General features: G+C 39.3%; 1 protein-coding gene across 1 annotated transcript in view; it reads left to right on the top strand.

Moving 5' to 3' along the window:
• Positions 1 to 496: 496 nt before the first annotated feature.
• LOC141511844 (uncharacterized) overlaps positions 497 to 19,532 on the top strand; it is a 61,064-nt gene continuing 42,028 nt past the window's right edge. The window contains exon 1 of the mRNA XM_074220858.1: positions 497 to 651. Coding sequence (XP_074076959.1) covers positions 497 to 651 — 155 coding nt within the window. The remainder of the gene's footprint in view (positions 652 to 19,532) is intronic.

A 19,532-nucleotide genomic window follows, 5' to 3' on the forward strand; every position in this document is an offset into this window, starting at 1 on the left:
GTTATCACCCCTTCCCTTAGAATGTAAACTTCTAGAAGTATGATTTACATGAACTGACCTTCAGAGAGAAGGACCAGGAAACCTATAATGTAATGATTACAGCAAAGAAATGGGAAAGACCAATAACCCCCAAACAATCAGAGAATATTTCAAAATTCCAAAGAATGAGAGTGGCTCTGCCAGAGACTTAGGAGAGGTCCCAACTCCACTCCTTTGCAGAACTGGCAGCTTCATAGGTGTGGTATATGATTTATGTTTCCAGATTTTTTCAGTGTATTGATTGGGTTTTACTGGGTTTTTTCCTCCCTTCTTTTTTTCTTTTAAAATATTCTTAGTTACATGGGGTGGCTCTATAGCAGAGGAAAGGACAGGGAAATTTATTTTGAAAATAATATAAACTCCTTGGGAGGAGGGATTATTTCCTTTTGTCTTTTCATCCCCAGCGCCTGACAAAAGGATGTGGAGCATAATACGCACTTGCTGGATGTGATGAATGATGGAGGTGGTGTGGGTACGGCAGGCAGTTAGCGGTAGTGATCCTGGAGCTTTGCCCACCCACACCTGGCCAGTTTCCCGGCTTTCAAAAAAAGGTGCAGAAAAGTCTGCAGTCTGGGACTTTGGAATAGATTTTGACCACCAGGGGGAGTCCGTGTAATGCTGCAGGCTTTTCAAACCCTTGGACTCCTCACCAGAAGGCACTTGCCTACAAACTTGGACCTCTCCCAACACCAGGAATGACGCCCACCCTGATTTAATACGGAGTGAGCTAGGGGAATGGACTAGTAATATCACACTGATTTGTTACAACAATGGAAATCTCCATGTAACTCTGCCTGGGAAATTATCTTCAAACCAAATGACTATTTCCTTCCACTCCATGGAGAATTCACATAGTTTTATTAAAAAACAAAAAACAAACCTGTGAGTTCAAATGCAAGATCACTTTTAGAGCCTTGAGAATCATGAGGGTAGGAATAGGGGGGGACAGCCCTTTGGGACCACTGCCTCAACTGGGCACTTGTATTTACAAATCACTTTTGTTAGAGTTAAAAGTTTATTATGAACATACCAAGTATCAATTATTGTGCCCTTCTGTGCCAGTGAATGCACAAAAAAAGAGGAAAAGAGGGTGAATAGGAAGCTGTGTTTATTGCATTAGAACTTGGTGTGTGTTTGTATTTTGACCAGAGATTAAATGAATATTGCCCTTTTTAGCCAAGAGGGTCTATCAGATCTATGTCCAAAAGCAATCTGTTCTTTTCTGGTAAGTCTTCCCAGAAGTTGAATCCCAAATGACTTTGATCTTCTGGGCCTCTTATCTAGGAAAAGTTGTATTTTTTGTTTGTTTGTTTGTTTTTTTGCTGTTGTTTCATGTAACTTGGAGATTATAACCAGGAACCATTAAACCAGAGAAACCCCTTGCTTTTTAGGATAGAATTGAGTCATTGCAAATGTAGCTTCTGTTGACCCTATTCATCAGGGGCATGATGTTTATCAGGGAGGGGAAACATTCAGGAAAAGGACCAGTTAGGTAATTTGGGGCAGAATGAGGAAATCGCAGACAGACAGATGCTCAGATTGGCATAAGGAACTCTCTTAGACAAAAATAGCTGCCCTGTCCTTTGCTAGGGGGATTGGAGGATCCCAAACACATCCCAAAATGGCATCATAGATCTCTCATTCAGACTGGCAATGAGCCCATTTCCCATACTCTGGGATATTTGTTTGAGACTGGTTAAGCTCACTGGAGGGTATATTGGTGTCATCTATGGGCACTGTCACAATTATCATAGGACAAAGTCACTTCCTGAAATGTTTCCTGGTTCCTTTGCTGGGAATTGTTTGGTTTTTATATTAATTATTCCCTTTTCATAAAACTATCTTCTGACATCATCTCTCCATATTTTAAAGGGTGCCAAATGGTGCAATGTTGTCAGTCATTAACAGTCGTGCTCTGCATTGTTTGATTAGGCTGTTGGGTTTCATTTGCATGAGCCTGTTCATTGTCGGTGGATGTGAGGCTACGACATTTTGGTCTGCACAGCCTCTTTTCCTGTTACAAGCACCTGTATAGTGTGCTGCTTTGTTAACATCGTTGATTTGTGGAATACAATTTTTACTAATGTAAGGCAGGATGTGGGGAGATTTGGCTCCCTGCCCCCCCCTTAGCTCAGTTCATGTAGAATATAATCACAGACTAGATGTTCATATGGCACCAAAGTGTTGTGAAACTTTATGAAATATGAACACCTTCTGTAAGGGAGTTTTTTAAAAGGCCAACTCAAAGTTTATTTGTTTCTGTTGAATACAAAGTAAACAGAGTTACTGAGGTTACTGGAAAGTACACTGGTGATCTGGACAATATAAACAAACAAATAGTAAGGGTATTTTTGGATTTTTGCTTTTGTTTTCCTTTAAAAACACACATACTATGGGTCTAGACGTAAGCAGCCTGTCTACTCTAGAGGGTTAAGTAGGAGAAAGGAGAGGAGAGAGAGGAGGGGAGGAGAGAGGGAAATGGGCTCCGACGCCTGGCACATTGCAGAAGGGCAGGGCTGGGGAGAGGAGTCACAAGGAGGGCGCTACCACTCATGCAGAGGGCCTGGTGCTAGCTCTCCCTTGCTCAACTAAGATGCTGCTTCCTCACAGCCTCCCAAACGAGGGTTCCATGAGCAACCTGGAAAGGGATTATGACACAGTTGTCATGAACGGATAATTTGCCCACCAGAATCTTGAGTCAGAGTTGGGAAGACCAGGATGGTGGAGAGCTCACTTCCCCAGAGTACTCAGAACTTCCCCAGAAGCTGTTGTTGAAGTGGAACCCAAACACTTTCCACAGTAAGCATAAGTGAACCACTAGATGGGTCCGCTGCTATGTTGCTTTTTCTTCTTGTGAGGATGCAAAAGTCAGTGACGGCTCCCGAGAAGGTCCTTTTAGGCAGTGGACTATGGCAGAGGATCATGGGTGTCTTGGCTCAGGGGATTGGGGCACTAGCTAGGCCTCAGAGGTCATTTGTAAAGGAGATTACTGGAGGAATTCCACCACAACAAAAAATGTGAGAGTTCTTTGGGTTTTCTGGGATGGAATTAAAGGGACCTTGGACATTGCACAAATAAAAATAAAAATTGTCCCTTAGGGCAAGGAAGTTTTTTAAATAAAGGAGCCTTGGAGATAGACAGTTCAAAAGTTTGGAGAGCTGAAGAAAAAGAGCCAGGTCTTGGGGGGAAATCCCTAACTTATAGGGAAAGAATGTGGATTTTCCCTCCTTCCTCCAACAATTATGGCATCTAATGGAGGGGAAAACCACATCCAGTAGTTGAAGAGCCAGTTTAGAGAGTAGCCGTAATTGAGGGAACAGAGACACATACTCCAGATAGACACAAATCCTGATCCTCAGTCCATCAAGGTAGGACTCAGATTCAGAGAGTAAGGAAGAAGAATTAGCCATAAAGCATTGAGCTATAGGGAGCAGCTAAGTGGTTCAATGGATGGAGCAACAGTCCTGTAGTCAGGAGGACCTGAGTTCAAAACCAGACAGATGCTTAAGACTTACTTAGCTGTGTGACCTTGGGCATGTCACAACCCCATTACCTTTCCAAAAAATTTAAAAAAGGAATTGGGCTTTAAAGGGGATCTTATGAAGAGAGAAAAGTTTCTGCCAAGTTTGGAGTTAGGGATTGTTTTGACCACCCTAGGCCCTAGAACTGGGTTCTTTGTACTTTTCTTTCTATGCTTTTCATCGCTCTAAGGCTGATATCCAAATTTACATCTTCCCCATGTAAGTCTTATTATTACCAAGATCTGAAGTTAGACCTATTCTCTCTCAAATGCTCCGTGTTTGGTGGAAAAGTCATCCCCAAATTAGGTAGCTACTGTTTTTACAACATGATCTAAGTAAATGATTTTGTTAAAAGCTGATTGTGTCCATGAGTTGATTATTCATGGAAAACTCACAAATGAAGCCATTTGAGCTACAGTAGTAAGGGGCTGGACATGCAGGGTATCTCAGAACTCAAAGTCCTTGACATCTTCCTTCTGGGGATCTTGCATACAAGGTGAATGCAAGTTGGGAGGGGCATCTCCAAGTGGTGTAACACAAAAATTATAACAAAGGGGTGATTAAAAAAATGTACATGGGAACACAAAAAGTCCTTCTAGTCCTGAGAGTAGTCCCTGACTGTTAAAAGAGGAAAGCTGTAAAGACATTGAGAAGGATTGCTAGGACAGATGAGGAGCAGTCAGAAAGAAGTAGGTCTGGCCAAACTGGATAGCCCTATCAAATTCTGTGGTTTTTTGTGACTCATGAAACAGAGGGAATGGTTCCAAGGACTAGTACCTAGAAATTGATACTCACATTTTCCCCTCATAAATATTTTCTTCCCCACCCTCTGCCTTGGAAGAGGAGGAGCTAATTAAAAGAATAAAAGCCTTAATGAGCCAAGAAGGTTCCATGCTCACCAGTGGAACACACAAAGACTTACTGGATTGGAGCAATGATGCTTGTCCCCTAGAGAGCACTGAGTCTAGTCAACCCCATAAGAGAACCTTCTGGTAAGAGCCTGTGTCCAACTGCAGACTTAGACAGTCCCATGACTAGTATTGTGGTTCCAGAGAGCATCGAATCCAGAAAATAATACATAACCTGGTAAAGACAATGCCCAAGGATAAGCATTTCAGTTTCTGTGGCAGAGGATCCTGAAATCAATTATGCTAAATGGTTAGAAAGCACTGGAACCCACTGGGATGCATGGTGAAAACTAGTCCTCAGGGAACTCAAAACTGAGGAAGAGACTAGAGGCAGGGAGACCAACCAGCAGGTGATTGCAATAGTCCAGGTATGCAGTGGTGAGGGCTACATTAGTCTGGGTTCTGTGTCAAAGAAGAGAGATATTGCTCAGATAAAATAAACAGGACTTGGCAATTTATTGGACATGGTGGTATAGAGGGTGTTGAGAGAATGAGGAGATAACTAATTTGAAAACCTGGGAAACTGGGAGAACAGAGGTACCTCTACTGTAGTGGAGAAATGTGGAAGAGGGAAGGCTTTGGAGCAAAGCTCCAAAATAGGGTTAGTTTGGGACATGAGATGGCTATGAAGCATGAAGGTCAAGCTGTATAATAAAGCTATTATTACACATTATCCTGAAGAGGAAAGGAAGAGGAGGCATTGATTGAATGTGACTTTCTCCAAGAGTTTAGCCATGAAAGGGAGAGGAGATAGGAAGTGATTTTATTCGAAACTAATCCATTTCCTTTGACCATTAGCCATTTTTGACTTTCAATAGCTTGTTTAAATTATTCAGGATTGGGAGCAGTCAGTCGGTGCAGTGGATAGAGCACTAGCCCTGGAGTCGGGGAGGACCTGGGTTCAAATCCAACCTCAGACACTTAATAATTACCTAGCTGTGTGACCTTAGGCAAGTCACTTAATCCTATTGCCTTGCAAAGACAATAAATAAATAAATAAATAAATTATTCAGGGTTAAATTTTCTTAATTGTATACCATTTCATTTTCTAATTTTCTGGTTTAAAATAAATTCTTATCTTACCTCTGATGAATCAATGATCTGACTATGCACAGCTGACTCAAAGATAACACCCATGTTTCATCCTTTGGGATTTTTTTTCTTTGTAACTTTTAAAATTCTGAACCTTGAGACAAAAATAAAGGATTCCTATACATAGAGAAGAACACAAAAAGAGGATCCGGTATGAAACTGTGAGTCTTCATTTAAAAAAATAGATAGGCATAATAAAATTTACAGTTAATTTAAAAATTGTTCTTGTACTTCCTTCTGAATTTCCTTCATTTCTCCTCTGGGCATTTAGAAATGTTGCAATTGTTATTTTAAATGATCTTTTTTTTTTTACTATTGCTTAACCCTCTTCCTCTGATCTACACACACACACACACACACACAGTAACACAGGACCAAAAACTGTAGCAAATAAGCATAGTCAAACCAAAGAAACACAAAAGTGTGACTTTGCAAGGTGTTTGTCTTTGCTATATTGTTGTCCTTGTTAAGAAAAAAAACAAAACATTCTGCTCCCTGCAGTCACTCAATTTATACTAGCCAGGATTTCCTGGAATCTGTTCTTGCAGAACCAAAAAACCATCCATTTACATTTATATACCACCATTGCTTCAGGCTTTCTTGAGTTGTCTAAGAGGCAATTGAGAGCACCCTCTTGGATTCTAGTTTTACTTGCCCCTCTTTAGTCATCCCTTTAGGATCAAGAATTTTGGTTTGCCCCTGACTGTCCCCACCCTGATACTTTCCTTAATTCTCAACCCCTTTCATGGCCTTATTCCTGTGGAAATAATATATTTCAACCATTTTTTATCCATTTCAGAGAAGAGTGAGGTTCATCTGATAACCCCCTAAAATTTCCATGTTCCTGTATTTTCTTCTCACACACCACAATCATGAGAAATAGAAAAGTTCTACCGCCTTCTTTTACTTTCTACACTAGTGTATTCCTCATTTGTCCTCCTGTCTCTTTCCCCTCTTAAAACCCTCAGAACAGAACTCAGAACCTCTATTTTTTTTTGTAACACTCTCAATACCATTTGAGGAAATTAAGGTTTACAAAAGGTCATTTTTTTCTTTCCCTATTAAAATGTTAGCACATCATCTACATCAGCTTCTTTCAATTGTTCAGATAAATTTCTCTGGGTTTCTCTGGACTCAGATTTGTATATAAAAGTTTCCAGTTAGTTCTGGGGTCATTAAATTAAAAATGCCTGAAAATCCTCTATTTAAAGGTTCATTTTGTTCCCTTTGTAGGATAATATTCAAATTGTAGACCAAGTGATTCTCAATTGGAAGCCTATATTTTTGCACTTAGAAATACAGTATTTCAAGATCTGTTTTTTACCAGAAACTTCCAGGCCTTATATGATCCTGACTGTAGTTCCTTGACATGTAAATAGTTTTTTTCCTAGCATCTCCCAGTATTTTTTCTTTGACATGGGACATCTGGATTTTAGTAATAACATTCCTGGATCTTTTCCTTTCCTTTCAGGTGATAAGCAAGGGGTTCTTTCTAGTCTTATTTTATTCTCTGGTTCTACTAGATCTGAGCAATTTTCATTTATGAGTTCTTAAAATTTAAGGTCCAGGAGTGGCTAGGTGGCACAGTGGATGGAGCACCAGCCCTGGAGTCAGGAGGACCTGAGTTCAAATCCGGCCTCAGACACTTAATAATTACCTAGCTGTGTGGCCTTGGGAAAGCCACTTAATTCCATTTGCCTTACAAAATTTAAGGTCCAGGTTTTTCTTTTAATCATAATTTTCAGAGATTCCAGTGATTATTAAAATCTCCCTCCTTATTCTATTTCCCAAGTCCATTGTTTTTGATAGCAAATATTTAATACTTCCTTAGATTTTTTCAAGCTTTTGATCTATTCTTATCCTATTATGACCTAGAGTTATTGATTTATATTTGATCTATTCTAGTTTCCAGGAAGTCCATTTCATGGGTAGGTTTAACTTTCTCTTTTACAGTGTTTATTTCTTTGCTCCAAAACTTCTCTTATTTCCTTGTTTCAGTGTCTTCATTTCTTCTAGCTAAAAATTAATTTTTTCTTCTAAGTCTTTGCTAGCAGCTGTTACAGAGTTAATGCTCTCTTTCTTTGAGTGCTCTCTAGATCTGCAATAATTGTTATACTGGTGGCGTTTTCTTTGATTTACTCATTGCTCCAGTTTTAGTTCCTGAATTGGGGCTTTGTGCCAGAGCATGTCTCTTTCCCTGGTGGGTTCTTAGGTGGGGTGGTTGGCTCTGCATTATCTCATCTGATCCTCTTGAGTTTTGTTTTCATTTTGTTTTGTTTTTGATGTCCTCCACCTTCACAGTATGGTTTCCTTGGCTCTCTGAAGTTCAGAGTTCCGGATTTTCAGTGTCCCGTGTATCAGTTCAGAGGGTTTGGGACTTCATAGCCCCTGGATCATGGATGTCCTCATCTAGGTCAGTGACCCAGGTACACTGCTCACTGATTACTCTCATTCCCTGTGGTTTCCAATATCCCCACCCTGGGTCTTTTGTAGGGTGTGGTAGAAATTCTTTGCTTTTGCTGCCTCCTGATCCAGAACATTTTGAGGTTGCACAATTCTCCTTCTGGTCTTACTCCTGTTGTTTTTGGACTTCAAAATCAGGCCTTTATGGCTATCCTATCCTGGAATTTCCCTCACCTGGGACATTCTCCTATCCATCCCTGTGACCTCCTCATTCCTAAATATCTCTTAACAAAGCTTGTACCCTTCTCCCACTGGTGAGTTCTTCCTGGAGCCTCCATTTTGTGAATGGGCCAAGCTGCCTGCCTTCATTCCCCTCCTTTCTAGACTTCTGGATTTCAAAATCATGCCCTTGAACAAGGAAACCTTCACATCCTCCATCTCTTACCCCAACTTTTTAGTTCCTTTTTGTGTGTTTCCAATTAAAATGTGACCTCCTTAAGTCTAGGGACTATCTTTCTTTTAAATTACATTTGTATTTCCAGATTCTTAGAATTCAAGTCACTTTCATGCCCTGATTCTCTTTGAAAATGGAGAACAAACAACAAGATTTGCATTTCCATTATTTTAGATTATTCTGGAACATAGTAAATATTTAATAAATGTGTCTTTCCTTCCTTCTTTTCTTCCTTCCTTATCTCCCTGCCTCCTTTTTTCTTCTTTTCTTTCCTTTCTTTCTTTCTTTTCTTCTTTCCCTTCTCCCTCCCTTTTTCCTTCCTTCCTCCTTCCCCTCCCTCTTTTTTTTCTTTGTTTCTTCTTCCCTTCCTCTGTCTCCCTTTCCTTCCTTCCATCCTTCCTTCATACACATCAATGACTGTCTCTGCTGTATTGGTGTTAAATTGGCTGACTTAATGCAGAGTTCTGGGGTAATTTCTCTTTCGAATTCTTGATCATCATTTGGTCTGGTGCGGGCTTCAAGTATTTTTGCAGGTAGATATAGGAGATCAGTGGCCTCCTTTCTGCTTTGGCAGCCATAACAGCCAGAATGCTTCCCATTTCATTCTTTGCGATGTTTGGTGATCACTTAATCTATCACCTATCAATTTTTTTTTTCAAAGACAGTATTCCTGATGTAGGGCAGGAGGCTTCAGTGTAATAAACAAATCTTTGGCCTCTCCCGTTTCTGTCCCCCATATTTTCCCTCTCCCATCTTTTTATTGGAGTAATCAAGTATCAAAGTATGTATTGATTGGATTTCAAGTGTCTCAGCAAGTTCCTCAGAGAACTTATCTGCCACTTTGTCCTCAACTACTAATGTTGGTGTACAGGTAGAGGGGTTTTGGCAACTATTTATCAGCACTATAACATGCAATGACCAAATACCCCAAGAGATAATACCATGAGTCATAACTTTGGGGCATGCAATAAAAACCACTCCTTCAGCTCCTTTCTTTGTCTTTCCAAGGAGCACCCAGGAGCCATTCTTTCCTTGAGCTGCAACATCCACCTTTTTTCCCCTAGCAAAAAATGTCAACATTTTGTAGTACAAAAATGTCAGCATTAATAGGCTTGCCCTCTCCCTCTGAGGGGTAGCCACTTTTCCTTACTGAGGTGCAACTTGGCAGCAATTCTTGATTGATTTTGTGTCCTCCTGACTGGGGGTTCTTTTAAAAAAGGATTGGACACTGCCCACTATGGGAATGGATTTTTATAGAATAACCTCTCTACTTAGCAGGTTGGAAGAGCTTCAAAAAGACTCTACCCCTACCCTCTCTTGGGGTAGATACAATGTCAACCTCTCCCTTAGACTTATAGGAAGAAGGCAGGGTACCTTTTTTCCCACTCCATCCCAGAAATAAGGTACTTACTTGCTTGGGTGATCCTGAGACCGGACCGAGATCCCTTGATGCCTCTTCTCGTGGATTCTCCTAGTCCTGTCAATATTAACTCAATGTGTTTGAGAGTAGTTGCATCAACCTGTATCTGAAGGATCTAAAGAACCATTTTCTATATTTTCTGATGAGGAAAAAAATGGACTTAGTGACTTGTTTCAGTGATACAGATCCAAAGTGAATATCATCTCTTTCTGCAACTGTTCTATGAAGTCTTCTTTACCTCCTTAGAGAGAAAGCTAGGCAGAAGGTGTAGTGCATTATTATTATTATTATTGTATGTTTTAAGTGTTTGATAGTGGGCACTTGGGAATTTTGTATAGTCATTTAGTCAGAGATGATGAGCAGTTGTGGAAACAAGATGTTAACATTGGGTCATCCCTTTAAGTGTCAGTACATCACTCTGGTTGAGCACAGTGACCTGAACAGTCCTGTGGGTTATTTCTGAGCTCTGACCTCCTCATTGTGGTGAGCTAGCAGAAGATGGTTACATCCTGGTCTGGAATACTAGATGGCAATTCTCAGTGGGTAAATGCGGGCAGGGAACAGACCTTGCTAGTGGCAGTGCCTGGCAGTGTTTCTACCCCAGTACAAGGAAGCATAGCATCATCTGCAATGTTACTCTGAATTCACTACAGGGGAAGAGTTCATGGATAGCGGGCAGGATCAGTATCTTGCATGAGGAGGGAAGGATAGAGCCTGTGACAGTGCTCAGAACTCAGTCCAGGGGGTTCTATCTAGAGTCTGGCATAAGGGTAGACTTGGGCTTCAGAAGACACAGTATCTGTCATAGAATTCAATGATAACATTTCATTGTATTTACACCTACGAAATATGAATCAATCAGATAGTTTTGTTGATTCTCTACACTTAGAAAGTGATAGAGACAATGTTTATTAACAAGTTAACATGAGAATAAAACTTCATAGTGTGTTTTCGCCTTTTCATAGAACCATTTCAGAGCATTCTGTTGTTAACCATTTACTAGCACATTCTGATCAGAATCATGTTGAGGAAATTTCTGAGAGTTCAAAGTGCTTAGTTTGTAAGCTCCTTGGGGGAAGAGACTGTCGTTTGCCTTTTTTTGTATGCTCTGGGCTTAGAATGATATCTAGCACATAGTAGACCTTAATAAATATTTACTGACTTAGTAAGTATTCAAAAATCTATCTCAGTTCATCTCTTTTCATTCCATGCCCTCCTTTTGATTATCTGGGAAGAAATGGAGAAAAGCAACCATTAGGTTTTTCAAAGCCACTTGAGTTTGCATTTCTGTGCTATCTGATTAGTCTATTTTTTTATTTTAATTTGGATTTTTGCAAGGCCATGGGGTTAAGTGACTTGCCCAAGGTCACACAGCTAGATAATTATTAAGTGTCTGAGGTCAGACTTGAACTCAGGTCCTCCTGACTCCAGGGCTGGTGCTCTATCCACCGTGCCACTGCACCACCTAGCCACCCCGCTATCTGGTTAGTCTAAAAAAAAGCACATCTCACCTAAGAGTCAGTACCTAGGGGCGTGCCTTGCAAGGAAAAAAAAAGAGTCAGTAACTAAAGGGATTATGAATTTGTCCATTATTTTATTTTTAAAATTATCTTTTTATTTATAGCACTTCAACAAACACAAACATTTCCAGAAAAAAAATTATATATAACTCCATCAATTCTCATACAATTTGTTTTACTTTTAATTAAATTTAACCTGGTAGTTTTAACATTAGTCTGTTTGTTTTTATCCCCTTCTGAACTTCCCTCTGCTCTCATCTAAGTATTTGCTTAAAGTTTTGTTGTTGTTTTTTTTTGCAAGGCAATGGGGTTAAGTGACTTGCCCAAGGTCACACAGCTAGATAATTATTAAGTGTCTGAGGTCAGACTTGAACTCAGGTCCTCCTGACTCCAGGGCCAGTGCTCTATCCACTGCACCACCTAGCTACCCCATTGTTTAAAGTTTTATTGACACTTTTCTTTCTTTTTTTAAATAATCATTATACACTACTCACTCCTTCTCTCCACAAATCTTCCCTTTCCTTTATACCAACTAAGTATGGTCTAACAAAAACAAGTCTTGACATGGACCATGTCAGAGAATGTGTCTCGTGCTGTACCTCTGGTGGTACCAAGATGTGGAATGCATATTATTATCAGCCTTCTGGGGTCCTGATGGCTCTTTGAAATGATCAGAGTTCTAAAGTCTTTCATTATTATGCTCCTTTACTGTTTCATTATATAAAATTTTCTTCATTCTGCATCAGTTCATATGTCTTCTCGGGTTCATCTGAACTCATCTCTTTTGTCATTTTTAAATTAATGAATATTTATTAAGCATCTACTACTAAGTTCTATGGATATAAAAAAGAAGCAAAAGACAATGCCTGTCCTTGAGGGTAATGTGGAGGTAATTTGTACAAACAAGTTACATACTGGATAAGTAGAAAATAGTCAACAGAAGGAAAACACCAGAATGAAGAGGGGCTGGAGAAGTCTTCCTGTAAAAAAAAATAGGATTTTATTTGGGACAAGGACGCCAGTAGGTGAGATGATGAGAAGGGAGAATGTCCCCGACATGGTGGACAGAGCAAATGCTTAGAACTGAGAGATGGAGTGTTTTGTTCATAGAACAGCAAAGAGGCCAGTAAAGTGTCACTGTACTGAAAAGTATGTGTTGGCAAATAAGGTAAAAGAAGACTGTAAATGCAGGAGGGGACAGACCATGAAGGTCTTTGGTTGTCAAACAGAACATTTTGTATTTGATCCTAGAGGCAATAAGGAGTCCACTGAAGTCCATTGAGTAGAAGAGTGATAAAATGCTCATTTGTGCTTTAGAAAAATCACTTCAATGGCTGAATGGAGGATGAATTGGAATAGAGTTGAGATAAGCAAATCCATCAACAGGTTATTGCCATAATCCAGGTATGAGACGGACGATGAGGGCTTGCCCTAGAAGGGTGGCAGTGTCCGAAGAGATGAGAGGATGTATTTGAGACATTGCAAAGATGAAATTGATAGACTTTGATAATAGATTGGAGGCAGGAATGAAAGATAGTGAGGAATCCAAGATAACTTCCAGATTGTAAACCTGAGGGATGGGAGAGTTGTGTTTCTCTCTTCAATAATAAGGAAGAAAGAGAGGTTGGGTTTAGAGGAAAAGATAGTGAGTTCTGGTTTGGTCATGTTTAATTTAAGAAGCATACTACACATCAGTTTGAGATGTCTGAAAGACATTTGGAGATATGAGCCTGGAGGTCTACAGAAAGTTTGAGATAGGGTAGATAATTAGAGAATCATCAGCATAGAGATGGTAATTACATCTATGAGAAATGATGAGATCACCAAGTGAAGTGGTATAAAGAGAAAAGAGAGGAAGGTCCAGGATAGAGCACTGAGGAACACCTTCAGTTGGAGGGCATGATCTGGAGGAGGATCCAGAGAAGGAGGAATCAGAGAGGGAAGGAGAAAAACCAGAAAGGGAGTTGGGGATGGGGCAGGGGGGGATGATGATGTCCTGAAAACCTAGAGAAAAGAGAGTCTCAAGGAGAAGAGAGTGACTCAGATTGTCAGAGGCCACAAGGAAGTCAAGGAAAATAAGAATTGAGAAAAAGGCATTGAATCTGACAGCTAAGAGATGACTGGTGATTCTGAAGAGACTCGTTTTGTAGAAATGATAAAACAGGAAGCAACATAATAAACGTTCCAGAAGAAAGTAAGAGAAGAATAAGTGCAAACAACCTGTAGATGCCTTTTCCAAGAAGTTAAGCTACAAAGGACAAAAAAGATAAAGGATAATAGGGAAGGACATCTGTTTAATATATTTGAATCAATTTTCTCTAAATCTTGAGTATCAGTATTTTGAATATGAAACATCTATTAGAGAAATTTGCTATAAAATTTAAATGGCTAATTACCTCCCTTTTGATTCTAAATGTATTTATCTTTTTCATGATTCCACATGGACATGGGAATCATATTGCTTGCCTTTTCAATAGGTGGGGAGGATCTGGAGGGTAGGAGAAAATTGGAAGTTAACTTTTATTTAAAATGAATGTTAAATTCATTGAATCATAGCATCATGAATTGAGAGGCAGACAGATCTGAGTAACACTTAGTCCAGCCCATATTCAAAAGAAATGTTTAATATAATCAGTCAATCAACAAACTTACTTAGGCACACCCTCCTTGCCAGGTATATTATTAATGGTTTAGGATACAAAGTCAAATTCAAATAAAGCAAACTCTGATGCCTGCCCTGCCTTAAGATACTTGCATTCTAATGACAGAGACCACATATAAACAACCAAATACTTTCCTTATATAGGTAATAGACTGTTCATCTCAGAGGAAAGGAACTATCAGTGGAGTCACTAGGAAAGACTTCATAGAAGATTCGGGTTGAGTCTTTTTTGTTTGTTTGTTTTTACAAGGCAATGTGATTAAGTGACTTGCCCAAGGTCACACAGCTGCTTATTATTGTCTAAGATCACATTTGAACTCAGGTCCTCCTGACTCCAGGGCCGGTGCTCTATCCACTGGGCTACCTACCTGTCCCTTGAGTTGGGTCTTAAAGGAAGCTGGGAAGTAGAGGTGAGGAGAGAGAGCATTCAGGACCCAATCCAATGAGGCTGAGAAAAAGAAGTCTTCCAGTAGTTATCATGAAGAAAAGAAAATGGACAGTCCTGGCAGACCTCCACAGTTAGTGACAACTAACAGATCATTTGAGATGTCTGGTAGATAGATGGAGATGCAGGGCAAGGTCAAGAGAGGTTAGGACTGAATAAGTGGATCTAAGAATCATCAGTAGGAAAATGATCATTGAATTAATGAAAGCTGATTTGATTATTACTAAGTGAAATAGTAAGGAGAAGAGAAGGCTCAGGACAGATCCCCATGGGATACCCAAGGTAAATGGGTATGACTTAAAGGGAAATCCAGCAAAGAAGACCAAGGAGTGGTCATGTAGATAGAATGATAATGAGCAGAGACTGGTATCATAAAAACATAGAGAGGGGCAGCTAGGTGGCACAGTGAATAGAGCACCAGTCCTGGAGTCAGGAGTACCTGGGTTCAAATCCGGCCTCAGACACTTAGTAATTACCTAGCTGTATGACCTTGGGCAAGCCACTTAACCCCATTGCCTTAAATAAAAAAAAACATAGAAAAAGAGAATATTAAGGAGAAAAGAATGATTGATAGTATCAAAAGCTGCAGAAATGAAAAGAAAGAGAACTGAGAAAAGACCAGGTAGAGGGATTGCTTTGGTATATCTTTACATGCTATATATATAGGTGAGGAAGGAGATAATGTCAGAAGGCATTTGAGTAATGTGAAATGAGAAGGGGAAAAGAAGGAGCTTTGGTAACTTGATTTGTATAATACTGAATCTATAAATTAAATTAGGATGTATTGTCATTTTTATCACAATGACATGACCCATCTCTGAACAATAAAATCTCTAAAATTATTTTCTGCCCCTTTTTTTCCTATAAAGTCTGCTTTGCAGTTATATCCATAAATCATATAGTTCCCCTTATTTGATTTGAGCAATTTTTATCAATATAGAAGAGAATAGGAAAGAGAAAAAAACTAAGATAGTTATAGATACTGGAAAAAAACAGCCCCTTAGAAAAAGACACTTACAAAAAAATAATAAGAAAAGAAAGAAAGAAAGAAAGAAAGAAAGAAAGAAAGAAAGAAAGAAAGAAAGAAAGAAAAAGATACTCACCTTAGAATATCCTCTAGATAGCAGAGCATCTAATTCCTATACAACTGACCTGACAACTTTAAGGAATGATAGCAGAGGGTCGGCTAGGTGGCGCAGTGGACAGAGCACTGGCCTTGGAGTCAGGAGTACCTGAGTTCAAGTCCAACCTCAGACACTTAATTATTACCTAGCTGTGTGGCCTTGGGCAAGCCACTTAACCCCATTGCCTAGCAAAAACTAAAAAAAAAAAAAAACCAACTAAAAAAAAGAGAAGCACACTAAAAGTTAGAACTGTTTGGGGACTAGGAACCAATTATATATTCCCTTGTTGTATTCTGACTGACAGAAATGTGGTTTTTGGCTTTTTACCATAACACAGAGATGAGTCATTTCACAACAAGAAACTTTGTTTTAGATCCATGGGTTTGATAAAGACCAGACCTCCAAATAGATCTGAAAAGAGTTCTTAGAATTAGGTCCAAGAATTACTACAGAGCTGGGTCACAGTTAGGCTTCAGAATCTACATTGTCATCTGCTACTTGAAATAGTGGAAAAGTTTTGCTGCTTAGCCAAGCTGACTGGAGGAGAAACTTCGCTGTTTGGAAGAGTGCTTTAGGGAAGGGTGGAAATTCTATCATTACTTTTCTCTGAATCTTCAACTGTTTCCTAAGAAATGGAAATCCTTTAGAACTCAGTTAAGGGAGCAAACCTGGAGAAGCTTTAATTATCCCAAGGCTTAGGGTAGCAGCTGTTAGCTGACAGAATCTATTGCCTTAGAGTCCAGCCAAAGAAGATGTGAAAAGCATTGCAGTCCAAGGCTGATAATTCTGTTTTTACTGAAAAGACTTCATTTAAAGGCTTCATATAGCCTTGGCAGTGAAAAAAAGAGGTGGGGTTTAGTAGTCCTGGTAAAATGGCCTGGAGGCCTAGAAGGATAGTAGAGAGGTCCAGGGAAGAAGGTTCATTAAACTCTTGCTTAATCATAGTCCAAAGCTGTAGGTTACCTTAGCTGATCAGAAGCAACCCTATTTTTGTATCTCCAGGCCATGGTTTCCTATGATTTTATTCACTCTCTTTTATGGACAATGTGTTGGTGTTGGCTCCTTTCAGCTGTATTTGACTCTCTGTGACTCCATTTGGGGTTCTTAACAGATAGCAGGGTGGTTTTCTATTTCTTTTCCCAGCCCATTTTACAGATGAGGAAACTCAGATAAACAGGGTGAAGTGACTTGCCTAGGGTCACATAACTAGTAAGTGTCTGAAGTTAGATTTGAACTTAGGAAGATGAGTCTTCCTGCCTCTATGTCTGGCCCTCTATCCACTGAACCACCTACCTGCCAAGTCCCCTAGTGGTTTAAATTAAATACTGGCACAAAATGAGCTGCTCCTATGTTATTTACTAGTTAACAAAAGGAGATTTACTTAGCCATTGCAGGAGAAATAATTCATCCATGGAAAATGAATGAGGAACAATTCTGTGGCCAAGGGGGAAGATAGGATCCAGAACCAAGGCCAGGATTTAGGGCTGCCAGACTTCCAGAAGATTAGATCTTGGTTACTTGCCTATGTTGGGTGAAGATCCACTACCTCTATAGCCTCCTGGGGTCAAGAAAGGAGAGGGTAGGAAGTAAAGCAAGAAGCAGAGGGAGCTGAGATCAGTATCCCCTCCTAGCACACAAACGAATCCAAAATTGCTGCCCATTGGATTTCATACTCCAGAAACCTCCCTGGATTTCAAGTCATTATGAATGAATTGCCTTCAGCTGTAACTCATGGCCCTGAGGAGCTGGCTAAAGTGATGGGTTTGTTCAGTGATTGCAGGAAGAGGGAAAAGCTGGCAGGAGATTGACCCGTGAAGATTCTCCCAAGGTACCTCCCTCCTGACCTCTGGTCCATCCTTCTCCAGGAGTCACTGGTCCTCATAGTCTGGGTCTTCAGCCTCTCTCTCTCTGAAAATGAGAAACAAGGTAGAAGATCCTTGTTCCTGAGGCATGAGGAGCCAGCAGGATAGGAAGTGAGAGTTCCTTGAGTTGTTTTATTTGTGCAAAACTCTCCCTGCAATTCACCAGCTAAGCAACTGAGAAATCTTGTCTCTGCCTTGAACTCAGGTGATGAAAAAGTCACTTCAAGGTTGAGTTCTTGGTCCCATAAGCCAACTAAGTCTCAAAGACTAGCTCAGTAACATATAATAAAAAAAAATAGCCTCACTTGCATGGGACAGAGAGGGGTTAGGATATTGCTTCTACCATAGTATCCATTAGTGAATTTTAGTTAGCTGCCTAAGGTGGTACAGTAGATAGAGCGCCAGGTCTGAAGCCAGGAAGACTCATCTTCCTGAGTTCAAATCTGGTTTCAGATGTGTCCTAGTTATATGACCCTAGGCAAGTCACTTAACCCTGTTTACTTCACTTTTCTTGACTGTAACATGAACTGGAAAAGGAAATGGCCAGCCACTTCAATCTCTCTTTCAAGAAAACCCCAAATGGGGACATGAAGAATTGGATATGACTGAACAGCAGCTTCAACAAATCAGTTGATGAGTACAGAGAGCTAGGATGACTATATTAGACTGGCTGTGAACAATGTTATCCCCATCCAGAGGAAGAAAAACAAAACAAAACACACACACACACACACACACACACACATGCATACATAGAAACCCAACCCTCAGAATCTGGTGATTTATTTATGAATTTATAGTTATAATATATATATATATAAATTTATAAAAATTATCTTATGTATCTCTTTCCCTTAATCCTAATTCCTCATACCAAAAAAACTAATCCGTAAACATGTTTATCAAAAATATGTATGTACAATGCTAACCTGACTATTTGCTGCTGAGGGGAGGTGGGTGGGAAGGGAAGGTGGAAGGAAATTTTGTAACCTAAAAATATATACATGTGTATATGGATGAAAACAAATAAATTAATTAAAAATCAATTCATTAAAATTAGTTATACCTTTTAAACATTATTTTTCTCCTGATTAATGAAATGTATTTTATTAAATGATAAATGTACTTAAATTTCAACTGAATATGTTGCTTCATTTTTAAGTTTAACATTTTAACTAACTTTTATAAGGGAAAAAAATCCTTCACTTGAATTTCTTCTTTTCTACCACTGGCACACTGATTATAATCTCAGACATTCTACTGAATAAAAAAAAAATCACTATTTTCAACCAGTTCATATAAAGATCCACCAGAGAGAAAACTAATAACACAAATGGAGAATAAGTTTACATTGAAAAACAGTCTTAATATGGCAATATAAGGTTTGTTTCTGCAGATTGTTTGTGATGGTCTGTGATGGTTTCAAGATGGTGCTGTAATTCACATGACCAGCAAGCATGGTTTTCAAACAGTCTGACATTTGCCCACAAGAATGCAAATGTTTGCAATATCCTGATCAGGTTACACAGCATATGAGGTATGATAATGGGGCAGCAGAGAGGAATGAAGGAACTACTCTGGTGCATGCCCGTGGATGCATCTAAGTATCTGTTGGGAATCAGTTTGCTATAAAATGTTAACTTCATGTTGGTTTGGAAACAATTTGATAACAAGATGACAAACAGCAAGAATACATTGAACTTAGTCAGAAGTGGTCATCGTTTGATGCCATCAATGCACAAATACTAAAATTGTTATGAACATGATTATGACAGTTTTGAGTTACTGCAGAAACAAACTTTTATATTTGTTGTCACAGAGAAAAAGTATATTTATAACATAATTGAGGGATTGTTTATTACTGAATATGCTATTAAGGAATTTTTAGCATGACTCCCTTGGACCATCACTGAGAATCCCCAAAGGGTTTGCAAAGCACTAAATGGGAACCTTAGAAGTAAATGACTACTTAAGTAATGCAAAATATTCAAATTGTCAAAAAATAGTTTATTTACATAATTTAGCCTCAGAAAAGAAATAGAATTCATAAATGAATTCATAAGGAAAAACTCTAGGACCAGA

The sequence above is a fragment of the Macrotis lagotis genome, chromosome 2 (assembly GCF_037893015.1).
Source record: "Macrotis lagotis isolate mMagLag1 chromosome 2, bilby.v1.9.chrom.fasta, whole genome shotgun sequence".
NCBI classification, from domain to species: domain Eukaryota; kingdom Metazoa; phylum Chordata; class Mammalia; order Peramelemorphia; family Peramelidae; genus Macrotis; species Macrotis lagotis.